This window comes from Falco naumanni, chromosome 1 (genome assembly GCF_017639655.2).
Source record: "Falco naumanni isolate bFalNau1 chromosome 1, bFalNau1.pat, whole genome shotgun sequence".
Taxonomy (NCBI): domain Eukaryota; kingdom Metazoa; phylum Chordata; class Aves; order Falconiformes; family Falconidae; genus Falco; species Falco naumanni.
This window is the reverse complement of record NC_054054.1, coordinates 105,094,260-105,115,777: the sequence shown is the minus strand read 5'-3', so window position 1 is coordinate 105,115,777 and position 21,518 is coordinate 105,094,260. Positions and strand designations below refer to the sequence as shown.

At 42.9% G+C, this 21,518-nt stretch overlaps 1 protein-coding gene across 6 annotated transcripts in view; it reads right to left on the bottom strand.

The window, feature by feature from the left end:
• CUX1 (cut like homeobox 1) overlaps positions 1–21,518 on the bottom strand; it is a 281,274-nt gene that overhangs the window by 215,239 nt on the left and 44,517 nt on the right. For all 6 annotated transcript variants that reach the window (XM_040614108.1, XM_040614070.1, XM_040614078.1 and 3 more), the window contains exon 2: positions 14,997–15,107. In XM_040614108.1, the coding sequence (XP_040470042.1) occupies positions 14,997–15,107 (111 nt within the window). The remainder of the gene's footprint in view (positions 1–14,996; positions 15,108–21,518) is intronic.

Here is a 21,518-nt window from a genome sequence, read left to right as displayed (position 1 = left end):
GTGGGGAGGAAGCCCTCAAAGCATTCAGCTGGCTAATCTCCTGAGCAGAGGGAATTGCTATTAAAAATGCTATTTAGACAGGCAGGCTTCTATGAAAGTCTGCTACACAGGCTCATCAAACTCATTAAAACTAGCTTTAAATCCCAGGCTTGGGAGCGTAATCCCTTTAAGAAACCTGCAGAGTAGGCTAAGAGAATAAAGATACGGTAGTTACTGAACTGAGAGATGTGTGAGCCCCGCAGGTCAGCATGGGTGAAGAACACACCATAGGGCTGGTCTTCTCAGGCATTACTGTTAACGTGCCGCGGCACACCAGCACCTTCCAACACGGAACTCAAATGCAAGAGGGGAGTAATCTCTTTGCAAACTACAGACAGACTTTGTGTCTTTCAGTTCAACAGCAGAGAGGATGCTGAGCTGCAGCAACGTCAACCCTCCAGCCTCCACCCGATGCGGAAACACCTTCTCCTGGCATCTGGGCTATGCCAAGGTAGGAGCTCCTTTCAAGCCGGCATAGACAAAATTAGTGACCGTCCTTAACGAAGTAACAGAAGGTAACTTGAGTGTGCACCTCCCATCGGCAGAGGCAGCATTCGGATTGGGGAAGCGCGCTCTTGTGCTATGCCACATGGCGCAGCCTCATACAAAACCTCCAGCAGGAGCTATACGGTGCTGTGCCACGGGCATGCACTTGGACGGTCCCTAGAACTGACCTTCAACTTACACGCATCTACGTAAAGCAACTAGGAGAGCCGGTCCCCAGGTTTCTTCCTGCCTCCAAACCTGCGGTTGCGCATGGGGAGACTGAAAAAAACCCCAAACACTAAGGCTGTGAGGAGGCAACGTGTGAGGGCACAGGTGTGTCACCTACAGAGATAAAAAAGCAAAAGCCATAACCGGAGAAGGCTGCGAGATGGGAGAGTCACAGAAGGAGCCCTTGGCACGGGACAGCCTACGGCAGCCTGCCCCAAGGGGTTCTGCTCGGGAAGCCATGGCACTTCCATGAAGGATGGAAAAAGAAGGGATGTCTTCAGTCACTCCAGGTCCTGAACAGAGTGCTGGACCACAAACTGCTGGGCAAGTCGTATCCTCCAACTGGCCATCACCCCAAGGACTGCAGGAAAAAGCTGCAGCACTGCACTGTAGCCCTCTGATGCTCATTTTTTAGGTGAGCATCAAAGCCTATCTCTTCAAAAAGCCACCAGAAGGCTGGATACAAAGATTCCCAGTATAGCGACTAGACAAAATGTAAAAACATGAAATTAGAAGGTTCCCTGTGGGGTCAAAGCAGTAAAACCAATTCTGATTAAGTTGCGTTACCAGATAGAAGCAGGATCTCAATAATTTACAGCCAGAGACAGGATAAATGTCCATTAGCATTAGTGTCTATGGACGTAGGCTTTCTTTTTTTCCACATTTTTAAGGCCCCTGAGATCACGTCTGGGTCTCCGTCTTTCCCTCTTCCTGGCTCTCAAAAACCATTGAAGTAAACCCCTCCCCTTCACGCAGGAGAGGAGCCTTTCTCTTTAGCATCCCCTGTGCACCCAAACGGTGGGGAAGGAAGAAGGCAGGATTATTCGATGCGAATCTGGACACAGTAAATGGTCTCTAATGGTATCTAGAACACGAAATTCAGGATAATTTTAAAAAGTTATGAGGTTGGACATGATCCAAATTGCAGATGAACACATCACAGCAGGATGTTCTTCAGATGTGTATGTGGCTCTTAAGTTTAGGAACAAAGGAGCCTGATTTTTGGTTGGCTTTTTTTTTTTTTTAATAGAGTTGCCTTTCAGCATCAGCTATCTTGAGAAAGTGCAAACTTGAAGCCAAACAAAAATGTAACATGAACTACTAATCGAAGGGAAAAAAAACCCAAACTAGATCAATCATTACAAAAAACTGGTCTCATTATATTAATGGAGTCTAAACCTCCGCCAATGTGTTCTTGCCCTTTTTTCCTTCAGAGTGGCTCAATTCATTTGTGCCTCTTCCACTAATGAGCAGTACACATGCCACTTCAATGCCTCTTTTCTCCCAGAAATGATTACCTCAAGAGTTAGAACTAATGTGACAAAAATCTATTCGGCGTGATCATCCCCAGCTTCTGGAGGTTTAAAGAAACCTTTGCAACGCATTTACACACAGGTTAGAACTAGCTGTCCATCCAGCCTCCTCCAAAAACAGATGCATAAGAATATTTGGGGGGAGGTTTGGACTTGGGTGTTGTGGGTTTTTTTTAAATAACTGCTTTATACTCAAGGCACCCGCATCTTCACATGTACGTTTCTGAAAGGAGTGATGCAAAGTTACTCCTCTTGCTCCCCCCCCCAAATTCCAGAGACTGGTATTATTCAGACTATGAGTACGCAGAAATAAAAAAAAATAATCACAAAACAAAACCAGCACTGGGGCTGCCAGGCCGTAGCGATGTTTTTTCTTTACTGTGCCCCCAGTTTTGGGGTTGACAGAACATCCCTGCCGCGGTTCTAGCTCCCATTCGTAGGAGATGAAGGCACCATTCCCTTGGGATGAAGCGGGATCATCTCCTTGTCTTTTACTTTTCCCCGATGCTTTTAAGTGAGCGAGGAAGGCAAGGGTAACGAGCTGCCAGGTGCTTCTCCAGCTGACTAGCACCAGCCACCCAAGAGGTGGTTGCACGATTTTGTATATATAAAGCTTGTAAAGCTCTTCAGGAAGCTGCAGGATGAAAAGGACTATATAAACGTAAGATATTATTATTATTAAACCAGTGATCTGACAAGAAGAGACAGCTTTTCAAATCTGTACAACAGCTTGAGCTGCAGAGATCAGGGAGTCCAATTTGAAAAAATAATAATTTGAAACGAATTTGAGGATTAGAAGTGGCAGCTCTTTTGTGGATTCTCCATGGCAGGTAAATTTAGTAGGCTACTTTAATTTTGCATCGTTTTAACTCCTGGCAATGTCCTGTGCATTGAATCTGACAGAGAGACAGAGTGTTTGAAGCTGTCGTGGCTACATTTTAGTCTCCCAATTTTACAATCAGTGTTTGAATCTGCTACTACAACTCCAGGTACAGAGATCAGAGGCTTATCAAAGAGGCATCCATTTCAAAGACAAACAGCAGCTTTGACTTCATTCCTTCAATGCTTAAAATTCCTGAAAAAGCAGATGAGCATACCACAAAACAGGTCTGAAGGAAATCTCTCTATCGGCTGTAAACCTAATGCAGTATTAATTTTTTAAGGATCTATTTTGGTCTCATGTAAAATGAGTGTGTTTAGCAGAGATAATCCCCTCAACAGGTGAAATTAATATATGCCTTTTCCTGTTAACTGAAAGTACATTTTAAAATGGCTTATTGCTTTATCAAGCATTAATTGAAGAACTACTTCAACTGGTTACCGGATTTTTTTTTTTTTTTTTTTTTTTTTTGACTAAGAGTATCTTCCCTTCCCTAACAAAGCAGCAGTTCATTTATTTATTGCTGCCCTTATTTTAACTGCATGGATGAACCAGGTGCACCGTAGGCAGTAATAGGTGGTGTGCGCAGAAAGGACCCACGGTTTAAAGGTGTATCATACTCAGGGAGTGCTGCACAGCTGCAGTGTGCTGTTGTCCACATTCAGCTCTTGATTTTAAGCTGAGTTTCAGCATTCACACGATTGCTAATGTTGCTCATCTCACCAGCATCCCCTCCCATCAAGCCCGCGGTCAGGCTGGCGATGGACACTGGCTTCTGGGGACTGCGGCGTGTCCCCACCACAGCACAGCCTGACCAAGGACCCAACAGCGAGGACACAAATTGTGCCAAAACATGATTAATTTTTTGCTGTTGTCAATTCTTCCTTTCAAGCTAAAAATCTGGTTTGTCTCAATATGGAAGAGAAATGCATTTAGAAACTCTAAGTGTTCTGCTCCCTTCCCCCCTTGCACACAGGGTGAGAGCTGCCCGCACGTACCGCCCGTCACTGAGACCTTTGCCCACTCGCAGGAACCAACTGCTCCGTCGATTTTTGCTAGAAAGCGAAGAGTGGATCGCTACGCCGTGCCAAAGGGATGGGCAAACCGGACCCAGTTCCTCCAGCCCAGGAAGGCTCCCGCCAGGCTCGTACAGGGAGCGATGGGCAGCCCGGGCTGTACGTGCCAAGCGATCCAGGCGTCCCGCCGGGCACCGCAGTGCTGCCAGCTAGGCTAACCTGCCTCCTGCCACAGCGGGGTGGGTGACCGCAGCCCCAAGCCCACCTCTAGCCCCTCGTCATCACTGCAAACCCGGTGCTGCTTGCCCACTCCACTTCTTCAGCTGCCCACCAGCAGGAGTCAGAGGCAAAGGGGATAATCAGGAACAGGTTAATTTGTCTGATTAAGCCTTCGGTGATCTGGCATTTCGAAGCTGCAGTGCAGCAGGGTCCCCGAAAGCTGTGCTCAGCCAGCAAGCTTGAAAAGAAGCCGCACGCTCCTGACAGCCACGGGGAGCAGCCAGGGAACACATTAAGCCACATTCGAAAGCCACAGTCATACCAGCAGCCTCAGCAAAGCTACGCTGCAGGTGGAGACATGCCCTAAAGTGCACTGGAAGCGTGGAAGGGTTCAGCTCCTCGGCGCTCAAATCACTTCTGACAAACAGGACTGAGAAGTCTGAACACATTTGAGCATTTTGAAAAAGCACTCCCAGCACTCTCTCGCACTAAATGAAAGCTTCGGCTTCAAATGAGTTTTTAAAATTCTGAAATGTTTACAAGTCCCTCTTCTCACCGAGCAGCTCATTTATCAGCATTCAGCCTATACGGGAGCAATTATTTTGTGATACCCTGCCCGTGAACAGGTCCCTGATGCCCACCTCGTGCTCAGACAAACCAACTGACGGACCTGGCGTACACTTCAGAATACCTGACAGCATCCTGACTTACACCTAGTAGGAAACAAACAAACAAACAAACAAACAACATACAGAAAACCACAGCAGAAGTTTTTCCAAGATGCACTGATGCTAGATCTACGTTAACCAACCCAACAAAGTGGATTGCTTTTATTTATGAGCTGATACAGGTGATATTTTTCATGGCTTCCCAAATTTCAGAGAAATACCAGAAAAGACACAAAAGCATTTTCAAGCAGATGGGCACGTGCTCAGGCTGGTCCTTACTGGCTTTAATCACTGATGAACTGGTCCCCCAAGCACAGACGTCTGTACAATGTGCTGTAGGAACTGGCACATGCGTAACTCCTGTGTTACAGTGAGCACCGAGGACCAGCAAAGCACATGCGTGAAGTAATTTCCAACTTTTTCAACAATTTCAATAATTTCCAAGCGCGCAGCCCCATTCCCACTGCCCAGCCCTGGTCTAGCACCGCCGCTTCCGACAAAAACTTTCTTTTTTAAAAAAGTCATTGCGTGTTCAACAGATAAGCAACCACCTCTCTACTTAAAAAAAATGCAGCAAGATAGCCATAAATAAGCATTAGTGCTTCAGAAACTGTGAAACCACAGTTTTATGGTTTTAAACAGAGACAAGGTGGAATCATGAATGGTAGCAACGTATTTCAGATGAAAGCTTTCAAGCAGATGAGAAATAGTTACAGGAGCTGGAACCTGAGTAACTGCAGTTGCATTAAATTATTCCATCTGCAAGTCCATTAAAAATTGTTAATGGTTTTGTATGGCTTTTATATTTATTGGGTGGGTTTACTCCTATGTGAGTCATACATATTTATTACCAGGGTCCAGATAATGGTTATTAATAAAACTTCTTTTATTTGCATACTGTCTTGATGCTGGCCTAAATATTTACAACTTGACTATAAAATAAAAGAAGCCTCAAAAATTACAAATAGCATGAGGGATGCATCACAACTTTACTTTTTGGTTTTGTTTATTCAAAAGTGGGAAAAAAAAACCAGCCTGGTAAACCCATTTCTTTTTTCAAGTCTAAAAAGCACTAATTCTTTCAAAGCTTTAAAGCACAATTTGTGTTGAGGAATTAAGAGGGGACCTAAAGCTAAAGAAAGCTAGTTTTTATAATTAAGAAAATACACATATTTCTACACATAATTATGAATAGTAACAAAAGCTCAGTTTTAAAAGAGGTCCACTGAACCCCTGGAATTGTGCCTGCCAACTAAAACACCTACTATGAATTTAGTAATGGGTTATGCAAACATAAATTACAAGGCCAGACATTTTAAAAGGAAAAAAAGTTGATTTATTGTCACATTGGAGACACAGCAGGATAGGAGCACAATTTTATTTTTCCATATATTCATCAACACTGCAGATGTGTTAATGCTAAAAGAATTCTAAAATAAAAATGACTCTCAAACTGCCCTGATTCTTGTATGTCATTTACTTAAAAATCGTTACCAGGAATCTTGGTTGGTTTTTTTTTTCATTTGGTTTGTTTGAAGCAAACAAATCATACTAAAAAATTTGGGAAGAAAATAGGTTTTAAGAACATTTTACAAACATTTCTCCTCCTAAAAATTTCCCTCAAGACACCATCCGAAACTGATCATAAATGAGAGGTCCTGCAGAAAGCTGGGGTGCCTGGTTCGGGGGTTTTTTGGTTTTTGTTTTTTTTTTTTTTTTAATAGACAAGCTTACAACTCTAATCTGTACCCTGGGCACTTGTTTGTGAGCATTTCCACTCAACGTATTCATCGTTTCTGCCCTTGTTTCAAGTAGATCCAACTCTTCACTTACCCACTGTCAAAGCAATGAAAAGAATCTCTCCTAACTGGCAACTATTATTAAAAGAGTTATTCATGGCAACATAATCATTTCAATGAGAACACCACGTTCCTTTAATTACACCTGAGTGACTTTGAGGTGGTCCAGCACACGAACTCAAGGAGGTTTACAGCATGTTTGGTCACCAAGGAAAAAGGAAAAACTACCTGAAACTGTTTAGTTATTTCTTCTTTTGATAAATACACACAGAAAGCAGGAGCAGGTATCTTGCTTGCCTGCTATTTTTGTAAGCTGAACCTTGAAAATAAGTCAAACTATTGTTCAAATGTCTCAAAGCAAATTTGGGAACCGAACTTCAGGCTTGCTTGGAGTACTCAGCTTTACCTTTGTGTGATCTAGATATAAAATCCTAGTTTTACACTTACCTTTACAAGTAACATAGAACGTAAGAACAGGTGATAATTGGCGGCAGCACCAAGAGAAAAATCTCAGCCATCTCAGCTAAATAAATGGAAAGATTTTCCCTTAAAAAACAGCCAATGATGCATTGGGTAAATCCTGTTACTAGTCTTAACGCCCACTTCCACCAACTCCAAACATTCTTCAGGAGGAAGGATGGCAAATGCCCTGTAAGATCAAGTTTTTTCCTTCAAGTTCTGACCTTGAACACATTCTCCCCCGTCAGACCTCCAGTGCCTGACCTTTCCCCTGCCCGGTTGCTCGCTCTGGCCGGCTTCCAAATGGGTCAGCGCCGAGAAGTTCAAGCCAAGGCAAGCACAACTCGTGAAAAACAAACTATTTGCTTTGCATTGGTTCCTTCTCAGTGACAGGAGAAATTCACAGTGGCATCAAACCTTTAACAAGAGAGATTGATCTGTAAATACTTGCTTACAAGTAGGTCCCTTCGTACACCGCGGCAATACCAGAAACGTCCCCTGCTCTCCTTTTCCACCACGGAAAATGCAGCACCCTTGACATCCCTGCAATCCAATACCTGCAACTGAAGTTGCTAGAAGAAAAAAAGCATTCTTCAACTGCCAAGCCGTGTTTAACCAGAAAAATGCTTAAATAAATCAAATCTAAATGACTAAGGGCAAGTGACTTCAGAGTAATTAATTTCAACTACTGTAACGTGTTCAATTGAATCAGATGTGTCTCCCACTTGAATATTTTTGGAACTCTTGAATAAAGTAATCACCCGTATATTTTCAGATTTATAAAAAGACTTTTGAGGTAGATGTGTTGCAGAAAATTGATTTAAGGCTATTTTTAAAGCAAACAGAGACAGTAACTCAAGAGTGTCTGAGATCATGTGGCTCTAGAAAATGCTTCAAATCGAACTCCTCTGCCCAGTAACATGCGATGCACGACCGTTACTTCTGCAGGTCAAGGGAATTATTTTCCTAGACGAGAGACCTTTACAAATGTTGTACAGCTAGCTACACAGCTCTCCGTGAAATCCGACATACCAATAATCCCCAAACGATGGGCTCATTTTGTAAAAAGACTTACTCAAGCCCTGGTATCTCAAAATAAATTCTACAGATTCTGCAACCCAGCAGCCTGCTGCCCACCTACAGCCTTTGCTGCCACCTTTTCCCTGCTGAGAAAAGCAGGGATGCTTGCTTTGGGAAAGGAAAAAAAAAATAAAAACCAACACAATTTTTCCAAACCCGCACTGCCAGTTCAAGCAACAAACTGACCCAGTGTTTGGGGGGCGGAGGGCTAAGAGGAATATTCACAATTATATCACAACACAGAAAAATGAGGTGGGTACAGGCTTACACATGGAAAAAGGTTTGCTCCGGGCTTGGATCTGCTGCTCCTCAACACACTGAGATACAGCAAGAACCACTGTGAGCGTGGGGTGATGTGCGTGCAGCAAATAGCAGGGGAGATGCCATCTGCCAGAGAGTCTGGTTTAGCTTTTTGTGGGTGATAAAGGCAATTTTTTAAAAGAAATTTAATAACGTCTAGTAATTACAGTGGTGAGAATGGTAAATGTGTTGAAAAATGGAGGTCTGTTTTATGAGAATCCTAGAAAAATACAGTTGTGAATTATAATCCTTCTATTGTTCCCTCACTTCCAATAAAGTGAAGAGGCAGCAAGAGATTGTGGTATAGAAAAGCATGGTAGACACGCTGGTGGTCTTCCTATTAACTATTAGAATATGCTAACGGCAAATATGTATTAAATAATGACAACAAAATTATTGAGAACTCATGAATAAGCGATCTCCCAGATAAGGTCAGGTTTGATTTCACCAACGTGACTCCACAAAACCGGTTTTTAGATCACATTTTAAGGCATGGAGCTGTATTATATTATTTTTCTGCAAAAAGTCACATAACAATAATATACTCTTCATTTAGCTGTTGAAAGAAGCAGCTCAGGTACTACAAATTATCATCAGCATCAACCTTGCAATCAGAACCTCTCCAGAAAATGGTAATATTCACTGAAAACACTGAAAGGGAGGAGATGGCACCTAAACATCGTTATCCTAAAGAAGTATTCAACTTGGCTCCAAACCCGCAAGGTAAGGCGGACTTTCTGTTCTTCTCATTTTGGCTTTTACAGAGGGAAATAAATGGTGATGTTTTAACTCCGTAAGGAGTATCCTCTGTATTTAACATTCCACTACTGTCCTACATACACAAACGAGCCTAAAATTACAAAACAATTTTATAATATGATTAAATATTGATAATTGCATTTCAGTCATAAAAATGAACAGAAAATATGATTTTTTAACAGACTGCTTTGCTGCAAATTCATTTATTCTTAACCAAAAAAACCCTCTTAAACTCTCCTTTTCAAAGTCAGGGGAGAAGAGAAAGAAAGGAGAACTCCAGCAGCATTTTTCTTCCTAATTTTTTTCCTGAAATAATTTTTAACTAACAAGTCAGGGAATACATAGAAAGGTGGTAAATTTTTTTTCCCCTACCATGCACTGAAACATTTACTGTTTACAAATTGCATTAACTGCATTTAGTTGTATTAAGCTAGCTAATTTTTACATTAAAATGCCATGTATGTTTTTCTGTACTCAAGCCCCAACATTAACAGGATTCCTTTATGTTCCCGGCAAAATGCTGGGGAAGAGGAAGAAGGAACATCCACACACTGTGTACTCTCAGGAACATAGGAAAAGGAACGGGGAAAAAAAAAAAACCAAAAAAAAAAATAAACAAAAAATAAAACAAAAAAAAAAACAAAAAGAAAAGCAAAGCAAAAAGAAAACCAACAAATAACAAAAAAATAAAAAAAACCAAAAAAAAAGGGAAAGAAAAAAAAAAGAAAAAAAGAATAAAGGAATAGAACAACCCAGCTCTAGATGGCAGCAAATCAATATTCACCCCCACGTACACAGACACTGAAGGCATCAACTATTTTCAAACAAGACTGTATACATTCACTAGTTTTTAAAGGCGTGTTATTATTTTCACTTTGTTACACAGGCTGGACAAAGGTGCCTGTCCGAAGCCATTAGGAATCCAGCACATTTCCCTACCAACAACTAGAAAGATACTCCTCTCATTTCAAGGACTAATTCAACCAGCAGAATTCAGATATTTTTTTTAAAGCTTACTTTGAGTACCTTTTGCTGTAGAGACTGGATAATTCAATAGAATGATCCAGAAACACTGGAGACTATAAAAACTTAAGAATTTTAAATCTAAAAAAACTAAGCCCTCGCGTAGCAACCATGTTCATTTCCTCTAGTCAGGCATGACTTGCAATTACAACGTTATTTTTGTAAAAAAACCCCATAGATCTTAAAAAACATGCAATGTCATGATTAAATTATTACTTTTGTAAGGAAAGATCCCACAGACTCTTCTCTTCCCTTTGTGGCAGCTGCACCGCCGCACCGTCACCGCGCAGGATGGGGCAGGGGGCGACGGCTCAGGGAACAGGGGAACGATGACAGCCAGGTTTGATGTAGGAAAAGAACAACCCAGAACAAGGAGACAGGTGCAGGTACATGGGGGAGTGCTGTACCCGCGTTACCCCCGTGGGAGCAGACGGGACCGCGCCGCGGTGCTCAGCTGCCCCGCTGCAGGGCTGGTGTGCATCTATAGCAGTGCTTGAGGCTGCCACCTCTACCCAGGCAGCGTTAAGATACACTGTTCATACATTCATTTATTTTGTTTTCTTCCAATATTCCCTTTCCTGAGGCATTTTATAGCTATTTATTTGAGAACATACTTATGCTGTCTACATCTAAAGGCTCTACCGCATCCTTCTGTAGCTTGGCTGATCCAACCTCTCGCCTGCTGCACCGAACGCAGATGTCAGTTTGAGCAGCCAAAGGTAATCTTGACTTTCAAAATCTCACCAAAACGGTACATCTGCAACCTCGAAACAGTGAAGGGCAGCAGCAGCGAGGAACCATCAGTTCAATTCCCAACAGGGGAAAAACCCCCGTGACCAAAGCAGCAAGCTCACAGGGTGAGCCCCTGTACCCAACTACATGCTTTATGCAGGCGCCTCGTGTCTGCCTGATTTTTTTTAGAGCTCATGCTCTTCCATGACAAAACTCACATCTTATTTTATCTCCCCAGAGCAGCTGGTCCAGGCCTCTCAGGCTGGTCTTTTGCCTTGTGCCCAGTTTAATGACCCCGGTCTCAGGTGAGTCCAGTAATGACCAGTGCAGCTCCACATTATCTAGTTTATGTGGCTGAATCACAAAGGGAAGCAATGGAGAGCTACAGGTTAAACAGGTGTAAGTTGTACTGTCTTCCCTCTCCCTGAGTACTTAACAATTACTTACTTACAAAGCCTGGGCTTACTCACTTACTTATTTTCTGCTATTTTTCACTATTTTTGTTGACTGGCTTAAAAGCCTGCACCGCTGGAAGTATTAGCCCAGCTTTTCAATGTTTAAAACACAAACATGTAAGCAAAAAAGTAATTACTCAGCTAGGAATCTGGGTAGAAATGAAGGCAAAGTTATCATTAGCAAGTATCTTCACTACGTGGCAAAAATATCCTGTGCAACTGAAATTTAGAGATTACAAAAAAAAAAAAATCTCTAAGACAATCATTCAAACATTTGGTATATGAGGACATGATGAATTAGACCATGAATTTCACAGAGGTTAAAATACCCCAAAAAGTATCACAGTTAGTCATAATAATTCAGGAATTATCACCATAAGAAAATAATGATCTGATACAGGGTGGCAATTCACATGATATATTTTGAGATGTCTTCCAAGTAACAGTCACGTAAAATTGCTGTTTCAAGTAAACTCCTGACCAGTCTCTGGCTGCTCAGGACGAAACAAAATTGAGACTGAAAATACCATCAAACACCTATGAGCTCTTCAAAGGTGTGAGGAGGTAAAAAGTATTGTTGCAATAACAGGAATTAAGAACCCTTCCCAAAAGTTTCTGTATGTAAAAACCACCACCAAAGTTTCTGTCCTCATAAGGTTCCCAAACCCAAGACACTTCTTCCACAGTTGTCTCCCAGCATGCCAAGTCAGAAATAGTATTTTAACATTTTTAAATACCAAAAGCCCTAGAGGCATTCCTATAAACATGAAAATACCGTATTTCTTTTGCAGCAACTGGATAATTTGCAAGGAAGGCGCAAATGACCCAAACAGATCTGCCACATTTTTTTAACCTAAAAAGAAACAGCAGTACCCTCAGTTGCATTAGTAATTTTTCAAATCCTTTCCTGCTACGCAGGAGATGGCTTTCAAGCAGACATTATGGAAAGTCTAGAGGACATCCCAGACAGCAATGGACAGGAAAGTCAAGGCCATCACCACTCGTGTCCTGATTTATGGTGAGACTGGCCACAGCAGAGGGAAAGAGATGCTGGCACAGGCGAAACAGCTGCTGCACTGACGGGGATGCATGTGAATGAAAAAGAAAACGGGAAGTTTTAAAACAAATCGTTGCATTTAACAATTCCACCTTTGCCAGTTTGGGTGGGTTTACTACTAAAAGTTGTGACTTCGTTGTCAAAATTTAAACTAAGCTGTACGCTGGGTTATTTATTTATCTGAGAACGGTTCCACCTGCAAGCTGGTTTTCTACTACCAAACTCTTTTTCCCTATTATTAGCAAGAGCATTTTGAGGCTTACAGAGCCACGGCTACCACTCGCCCCCGGGACGGGAGAGGTTGCCCCCATCAAACCTTCCAGACCTGAGCTACTCCCTCCACGCCTCTGGAACCCACCAGTCTGTTGCAGCTGGCTACCATTATATTTCCAATACTTTCTTCTAATTTGATCCCATTTTCATTTTCATCCATTCATTTCATCCCATTTCAGAGGAAAGAGGGGTTAGATGGTGCTGCCGTCCAGAAACAAAGCTGCAGAAGGAGCATCACAGGAGAGAAGGCAAAGACAGGCTATAAAAGACATCCGTGCAAGCTTATAAAGCTATGCTGTTTGACGGGAGCCCCAGGACAAAAGATGAGGATGTAGAATTTCCCCGCATCTCCCCCTGAACATCAGGGCTGCTCAGAGCCCCTGTTGTGAACCCAGTCCCTGAACGAATAAAACACCTTCCGTGTAATATTCTGGAAGAGAACAGAGGCTACAGAATTATGTTTTGTAAAATTATATTTAAAACCTTACCATGATTTAACTTCCCTATCTTGCTTACTGGAAAGAGCTAATTGCGTATTGTTTTCCCACTGTCTCTCTTGAAGTAACTACGCAGAGTATGTAATTTTCCTCTGCGCATCCAACTCCCACCGAGTTACCAAGGCCCTCGCACAATGCACTTTAAAAGTGCAGTGTGGGTTGGTTTGTGTTTTGTTTCTCCCCACAGTAACCTTCTGCTCCATAAAAATAAAATTAGCCTGAAGAAATCATCCTGAAACACATCTGTAAACAAGCTATGGGCTAGGAGCTGGCAGCCAGGGCCGTATTCTGAAGAATCCGTCGTTTCCCTCCAGGAAAAGGAGGAAAGCAGCAGGGAACTCAGGTGAAGCCCTTGCAGAATGAACTTCAGCTTCTAGCAAACAAGTTGAAAAACAGGGGCCCAGAAGTTTATTTGGATTTTCCGTATAATTTCCTACACTCTGTATTTTCTCACTTCGCTCCTTCCTCTTCTTCCCAACACTCTGCTCTCTCCTGCAAAGGGAATCAACTCATCCCTCCACCCTCTCGGAGCTACTGCAGTCACTCCCCATATTCTTCTGCTCCTTTCTGTTCCTTCAAAGCCGCAGCCCCCAGATTTGCTCTCCTCCAAAGGGAGCTTATTTCTGCCCCACAGAACCTCCTCAGGGGGTCAGTTAAACACCCCCCCTTCCCCAGAACTCCCTCCCAATGGTCCCTTTGCCCTCTCCGGGTCGGACCCTCCAGCATCGCTCCCTCTGTGCCAAGAGGAAGCAAAGCAGCATCTGCTACTCGAGAGGCGGCGATAAAGGTTAGAAGTGCTGCCTGCTCCCTCTCTCCCAGGAAGATACTTGGAAGGAACCAATACTTGCGTGTCAGTTATCTGGAATGAGCTTTGAAACCCTAGAACATTCCTGGATGAACAGATTGCTGGCAATCATCGGGGGGAAGAAAAAAAACAACAAAAACAAACACCACAAAACAAACAAGCAAGCAACTCTACACATTGCTACGCATTCATTAGTTTACAACACGGGTTAATATGTATTTTTGATGTAACTGTGCGTACACACACATAGACAGGCACACTGCACACACGCTAACTTGAGCATGGAAGAGTTGAAATACTCCCAGCTTCCTCCACGCAATATTCACCTTTCCGAGGTTTGCCTGCCATCAGTCCTGACACCTTTTCCACACCACCTGCTGTGTGCGATGCACATCCTCCGAGGGGAGTTTCCTAAAGAGCTCAGCCCTGACCTTGTTGTATTTCCAGTGAAATCAACAGCAAAACTTCATTTGATTTTTCATGGAAAAATGAGCATCTTTGAAGTTACGCCCTTGATATAGACTTATTTAGGCAGCAAAATGTCGCTTTCTACATCCAAGTGCTAAGAGTTTGGATTACTTAAGAATATTTTTTTTTGCAATTCTCCAGGTTTTCTATTATTACAAAATGTAGAGCAAGCCCGTTTGAAAGTTAATGGTCATACTTCCTCCAAAAAATGTCAATTCATATTTCATTTTTTACAGAATGCAAGATCTGCCTGATTAGAAAGCCATCAAAGATAAGCAGTCTTGAGTTAAGATGGTGAACTTAGCAATATGTACAAGAAAATTATAGAAACAAGTCATTAAAAAAAAAAAAAAAAAATGAACCCCCAAACCACTTACACAGACCTTGTACCACGTATTACTGTCAGAAACTCAACAGACGTGAACAGCTTTTCTCCTTACCTCTGGAGTGTTTTTCTTGAACTCGCGACTTTGCTCAATAAGTTTTTTCCTAGACTGCTCACTTTCATCTTGCCGGTTAGCCAATATTGTTGCTGTGGCATCAAGCTCTCTCTGTCAAGAAAAACAAAACAACAACAAAAAAAGGAATTAGAAGGAGAACTCCGTTTCTCACCGAAATCAAACCAAAAGCTCGTACAGAACATCACATCACTTGGAATACCAAGGCGGCTGGACTACAGAGCAGTACAGAACGAGCATGAAGCCTCCAGAAACTCAACCCCTTGATTAACATCAAATGAAGTTCCACAACCTTTCTGATTCTGTCTTGCAGCCAAACCACCACCGTTTTTCTCAAAAGCATTCATGGTTTTAGCACAACGTCACACAGGATAGCAGCGGTGCCAGGCATACACACCTCCCAGTAACTTCCCAAATCCCATGAAGATTACAGATCTTGCACGTGTTCAAGCACGTGTTTCATCTGCCTGCTGTTTAAAGATACTGGATTTTCCCTTCTTGAGCTAGTCTTCGAAAAATTATTATGATTAACTCAAATATTAGTTAACCTTACACTTCAGCCTAGATTGGTAATGCTTCAATCACTCTTAATTTCAAATTACATACTGTATATAATTCTATGCTGCTGCAATGCTCTTTTTCCATTTAAGCCTTTCCTTATTTGAATACAAAATTACCTTTTCCTACTATTGGAGTCTATCACTCCAATATTATTAGCAAGTATCTCCATTTCCTCCCCAAAATGCATCTTTTTTTGGATCACCTGATGACCGCCAGATTGTCTTCCAACAGCTTCTACCAGGCTCAGCCTACAGACCATTGCCTGACTCCGTCCACGTGCATTACCCCACTCACAGTTTACTCAGTGCTGTGCTTCCAAATGTCACCATAATAGATTGAATGGGTCACTTATCAGTGCATAAACCAACAACACTAAATCTTCCGTGGCAGTTTATTCATTTTCTGCAGTATTTCCATGTAACATGAAAATATATGAAGGCTGAACCCCTCCACTCAGCTATGTACATCATTCCCCAAGTCACGCAGTTATAACCAAGGAGTCATGTAAGGAACTGGGCACTGGTTTCCCTCCCTTATTAATTCAAAAGGAGAAAAACCTGGCTGTGAGGAAGAAGTCCACGAAAAGCAAGAAAATGCTAGAGCAAGACATCAGGTCTCCTCCGCGGCTATCTTTATCGCATCACTCTGCCAACACGTCTCCAACCTGCGTGCAAAAACCTCACCATCCTCCACCAAAATGCCTGCCCCATCACTGGCGTTTGTTCGTAACTCAACAACCTGTCCAGACCAGATGGAACAACCAAGCCTGGGAGCTCCTAGCGGCTCTCAGGCCACGTCCCCACCAGTCAGGTCCTCTCCTGGTACCACCACACACTAACATCACAGCACGAGAGAAGGGGATTTGGTTACGACAAGACGGTTAGCATTAAAACCTTACCGTGCACGGGGTCATACTTACTTCCCAGTGGAACTAGGCACCCAGTATGGGGAACAAAATGGGAAAACAAAACATCTGCCTCTTCCTTTTTTGCAGAGGTGTTAGAAATAGTAACAGACAGAAGGTACCTACAGGACACCTGCTAAGCCCCTGTTCTGCAAGTTTAAAAAAAATAACTAGCAGCTAGATACTAGATACTCTGTGATAAAGAAGCCTAATTCCAAATTCTTAGTTATATTTCCTTATGGGTAAATCCTGTAACTTTGAATGATGGGATGGGTGTACTCTTGCTTTACGTGACTCCACAGTTTGACTTCTGGAAGGAAAAAAAAAAAAAAAAAGAAATGCCTTCTGCAGTTCCCCACTCAAAAGGATCAATACTTTTTTCCCCCCTTTAGGTTTATTACCATGAAACTAAGAGACTTTGGGGGTTTTTTGTGATAACTATATGGACCATAGTTACCTTAATCCTTGGAAATAAGCTAAATATGACAAATGGATTTGAAGCTAAGCAGCATGCTGGAGCCAGTGACCTAATTATTGTCACTGTAAAGCTTCAAAAACCCTCTATTTCTGACTTTGAGGAAAAAAACAGGGCAATATGTCCACCAGATCTTGGTTTGGAATTCTGTAACATATGTGAAATCTATTGCAGAAAAGTGGGAAATACTTAACAGTTGGATAAACCACATTTGAAATTCATCCCAGCTAAGTTTATGCAAGAAAAAAGAGCAACAGAAACCAATGTGGTTAAGCAGTACTATAAAGAGCAATATAACGGCTAAGCAGAAGGCTTTTAAAAAATATAAACAATCTGGTACGGCCAGCAACTTGGAAAACTATATTTAAAAAGGAAGCACACATTTAAAGCAAAGCAAAGAAAACACAAATCGTGAAGCATGAGGGAATTTCAGTAGACCAAGGAATCAAACGCTTTGTTTTATGATATACAGCGCTAGCAAGTAACTTTACAAATAGCAAATTAGACTTTTGGAAACCTGTACTTCCAAGTTTAGCTACAAGAAAAAGAGCTGATTAAAAACTAAACCCTATTTCATATTTTGTGCCATTATGAAGAGAAGGGTCAGGCAGCAAATGAAGAGTAACTTCACACCCTTGCTGCCCGATTGATACCGGTGCCACAACGCACTTACTATGGGCACCTTCCCATTACTTAGAGCATTCCTTCAGGGACAGGTCTGATCATTTCTCACCACAAAACATTTCCTTATGTGACCCCCCCAGGGCCAGACATCGCCGAGGAGAGGTGCCAGCACCCAACTACACTGAACTGTTCAATGCCGTGGGCTGAAGCCCACACGCTCAAGCTCTTGCCCTGCATTTATGAACAACCGATGCACTGATGCGGTTCCAGCTGAGGAGCTGTAGGTATCTAGCCCCGTATACAAGATCTGATGTAAAATGAGACACTAAGTCTTCAAGCTCTGTCACAGTTAATAAGCCCCAAATCAAAACTATTTGAAAAATTGCTGATTTTTTTCTTCCGTACTTGATTTCAATCGCGTACAAAGTTTCATCTGTTCAAACCCAGTAATAGATACAGGATTACAACCCACAGTTTTTCATACTTCTGTGAGTTAACCTCATGAGATACCCCAATTTTTGTAAAAATTCAATGTGGCAAATGCATTATTTCTGCAAGCAAGGACGTATCAAGGAGTAAGTAGTAATAACTTTGAGATTTCAAACCTGGGTACTGTAGGGCACTCAAAGGCATGCATGCTCCCCAAGCCTTGCAACCACCCTCTAAGTAGCAATCAAGTAACAGGAGGTGCAAGACTGCACAGAGGTCTATCAGAGAGTCCTTTGGAGTGTTACAAAAATAGGAGACTGCCTCTCAGTATCATTCTCCACACCTTTGAGATCAAAAAGGTTCCAATGAAAAGCTAACACAAATCAGGGCTCAAAGGTGTTGCAGCGGTGACCTGCCTACAGAAAGGATTCAAAGCCTGGAAGCTTTAGTTCCACTGATTCAACACCGGCTAATAAACTTTCTGGTCAAAAATAGCCACCATTCAATCGCCCCTGCAAAAAGTGAGCACATTTTGAGAGAGAAGCAGCCAGACCATCATCCCTTCCCCTTGCCCTAAAGTCCCATCGATTTAGGGCAGGCACAGCTCATGCTGCTTACGCCACAGATAACTAAAGAACTCTCTCCAGGGTTTCTGCTCTGACCCATTTCATCAAATTTATTGGGGGTGGGAAGGGAGGAGCCGAGAAAGTCTTACGCTCCTAGTGCGGGAGTCATTAAAAGCAATCCTCAGAAAACAACCATTAAAAGGTTTCTCTCATGCAGTAGAGAAAAATCCTAGAACTAGGAGGGTCAATCTGCTACCCACAACAACGAACTTGGAGTGAATTCGTCTTGCTTTAAGGCAAGTACTTCCAGGCTCCTCCAGGCTGCCCAGGAGCCACCCCTGCTCACCCTGCCCCATCACCCCCGTGCCGTCACGGCTGCGCAGGGGGTCAGCAGGAAAGCCAGCCTGCTGGAAGCACATCCCACCTCTCCCCTCCCAACCTTGGTTCCACTGAAGAATTCCCTGTCCAGGCCCCTCCGACAGCTCCGCCGCGTGGTACCATCACAAAAGGGAGGTGGGAAAGCACCGCTGGAGCCAGGGGGCTGGTGGAGTCCCCCCTTTCCCAGCACCAGCCTGCAATGAGGTTGACCCCAAGTAATTACGAAACTCCAGCCTGGCTGCAGGCAGGTTTCAAGGTTGTTTTCCTTTACGGCTGACATGCCTTGCCCTACAAGATGCATACCTTGATAATCACCCAGCCAGCAGCTCCAGCAACAGCCAGGCTACATCCTCCTGCCACCACCTCCCCAAGCCCAGTCCCGTGGGCTCCCCAAGAACTACTCCCTCGGGAGAACGATTCTAGAAAGCAACTGGGGGTTCTGACTATTTATGGTGTCCATTCCGTCATCCAAAGGGTGGAAGAAAATGAAACCGTGTAAGCAGAGAGAACCCCACGGTGCCGCTCGCCCCTGCCCTGCTCCGCTTATGTGAGCAAAACTGGACCGAAAAGATGAATTTGTGTGAAAAGCAAAGCTGGGGCAAGGAGAGCACCCTCCGCTTTATGGGCACTGCGGAAGGGAACAGGGGATACCCAGAAAGGATATATAGGGAATGCGAATTCGGGAGCGTGACGGTGGGAAAGGTGCATGTGCCTGCAATGCAGCTCTCCCAGCAGGAGCGAAGAGGCGACAGCAACACTGGACTCATCACCTCTGGTCCGCAAAGGCACGGCGGAGGCAGAGACCACGCCGGTCCCCCAGCAAAGCTGCCCAAACACCGCACCACCATCACCTATCATTACCATTAGTCAGTCTCTGTTCAGAAGCACTATTCCTACATTTCACGTAGGGAAAGTTACAAAACCCAGCAATAATCATCCATGAGTACTGCAATGTAACTGTATCCCAAAATTATGTTATTCTCTCATTTTAAAACGCTTACCCCTTCCTGCGTTTACCACAAACCTCTTACACTGGCGCACGAAACACAGCACAACTTTAAGAGAGACTGATTTTTTTCCTGGTAGACTTCTAGTCATGGACACAAGGCTTCAAAAGCCTTAAGCAAGGCTGCAGATGTTAACAGCACATTTTCACCATAAACCTCACTTTACTTAACAAGGATAGACACAACTCACAACTGCACGTAGATTAGGAACCTTCTACCAGTAAACCTAGCAGTAACCATTTCCCTTGAAATCTTGTTTCTGTGTATTTAAGGTATTTCCCTTTATCATCCATTCCAACAGTTACCCAGTCTACATGATTATCTGCTACTGAAAGTTTTCAGTAGTCTCATTTTTGTTTTCATCCTCTCTCAGGATTGCATTTGTCAGATCTATCAAAGCTCTCAGTGTAGCTTTTTGCAATTTTTAATTTCCTGTTAAAGGAAAATTTCTACGATGACACCAACGTAGAAGCGTCTGGCACAGCTCTGCATACGCACAGCCTACTTGTCTCTGGGAAATTTTACATTTCTCCAACATAGCTTAGGCAATCTACCCTTCAATCTTAAAAACCCCATAGTTTTCACCTGTCCAGAACCCTACATACCCATGACGTAAGTATTTCAGAAATAATTCTGAAATGATAGCCTGCTTTGTGAGCTTGATGTGTTCCTTTGGTGAAAAACCGAACAGGCAAGCTCACTTGATAAAGCTCTAGATTACGGCAAGGGAAGCAGCCACAAAGTCGACATCGGGAATTTTTGTTCGTGTCTATCTTGACTGTAAAAAGCAGGCACGGATTCCAATCTGAAAGCACTCAGAAAGGGAAAATGTACGGTAAGAATGCAACAGTGGTAGAAGTTTATTCTCCGTAAAATGAATTTGCGCCTGCCTTGCTGCAAAGCCCCTTTTTTAACACAAGCAAAAGGGAACATCAGGGAGTTCAATGAGAGCGCAACACCTCAAGGACCACCCTTCCCCTGCCTTACAAATCAGCACTGAATGACGAACAAATAACAAGCAAAGACCAGAATAGCTGTTTTACACTCCTGGAGAAAAAAAAAAAAATCAAAACCCACAAACATTAAACAAAACATGTTTCTCAAGAAGCATTTTGCCATTTGGCAAACTGATGCAACCACCTTTCACACACAGAATTAGTTAGGAAATTTCAATAAACACATTTTATTTCCATGTACTGAAGTAATTTGACTCCAAGGATGTTTTTAGACAAGCTTTAACTGGAACAAATTTTGTGCTCTATGCAATGCTTTTGGACAGCGAGTCAACGTGTGTGGTGGCCACCGCATAAAGCAAAGGCAGAACAAAAATGAAGGTGCTGATGTAGCTATCAGTGAGATACCTTAACTAAGAGGCTCTTATAAAAGGAAAGGAAAATGTAAAAAAAAAGAAATTGTTGTGGCTTTGTTCACAATAACACCAGCCAGTACCACAAACAGGGAAAGCCTATCAAAAAATCTTGCAAGAGGAGAAAGCTAGTACCGGCTTTTCAAAAGGAGCTACTATCAGCATAAACCAGCCGCATAAATATCTACGCCAGC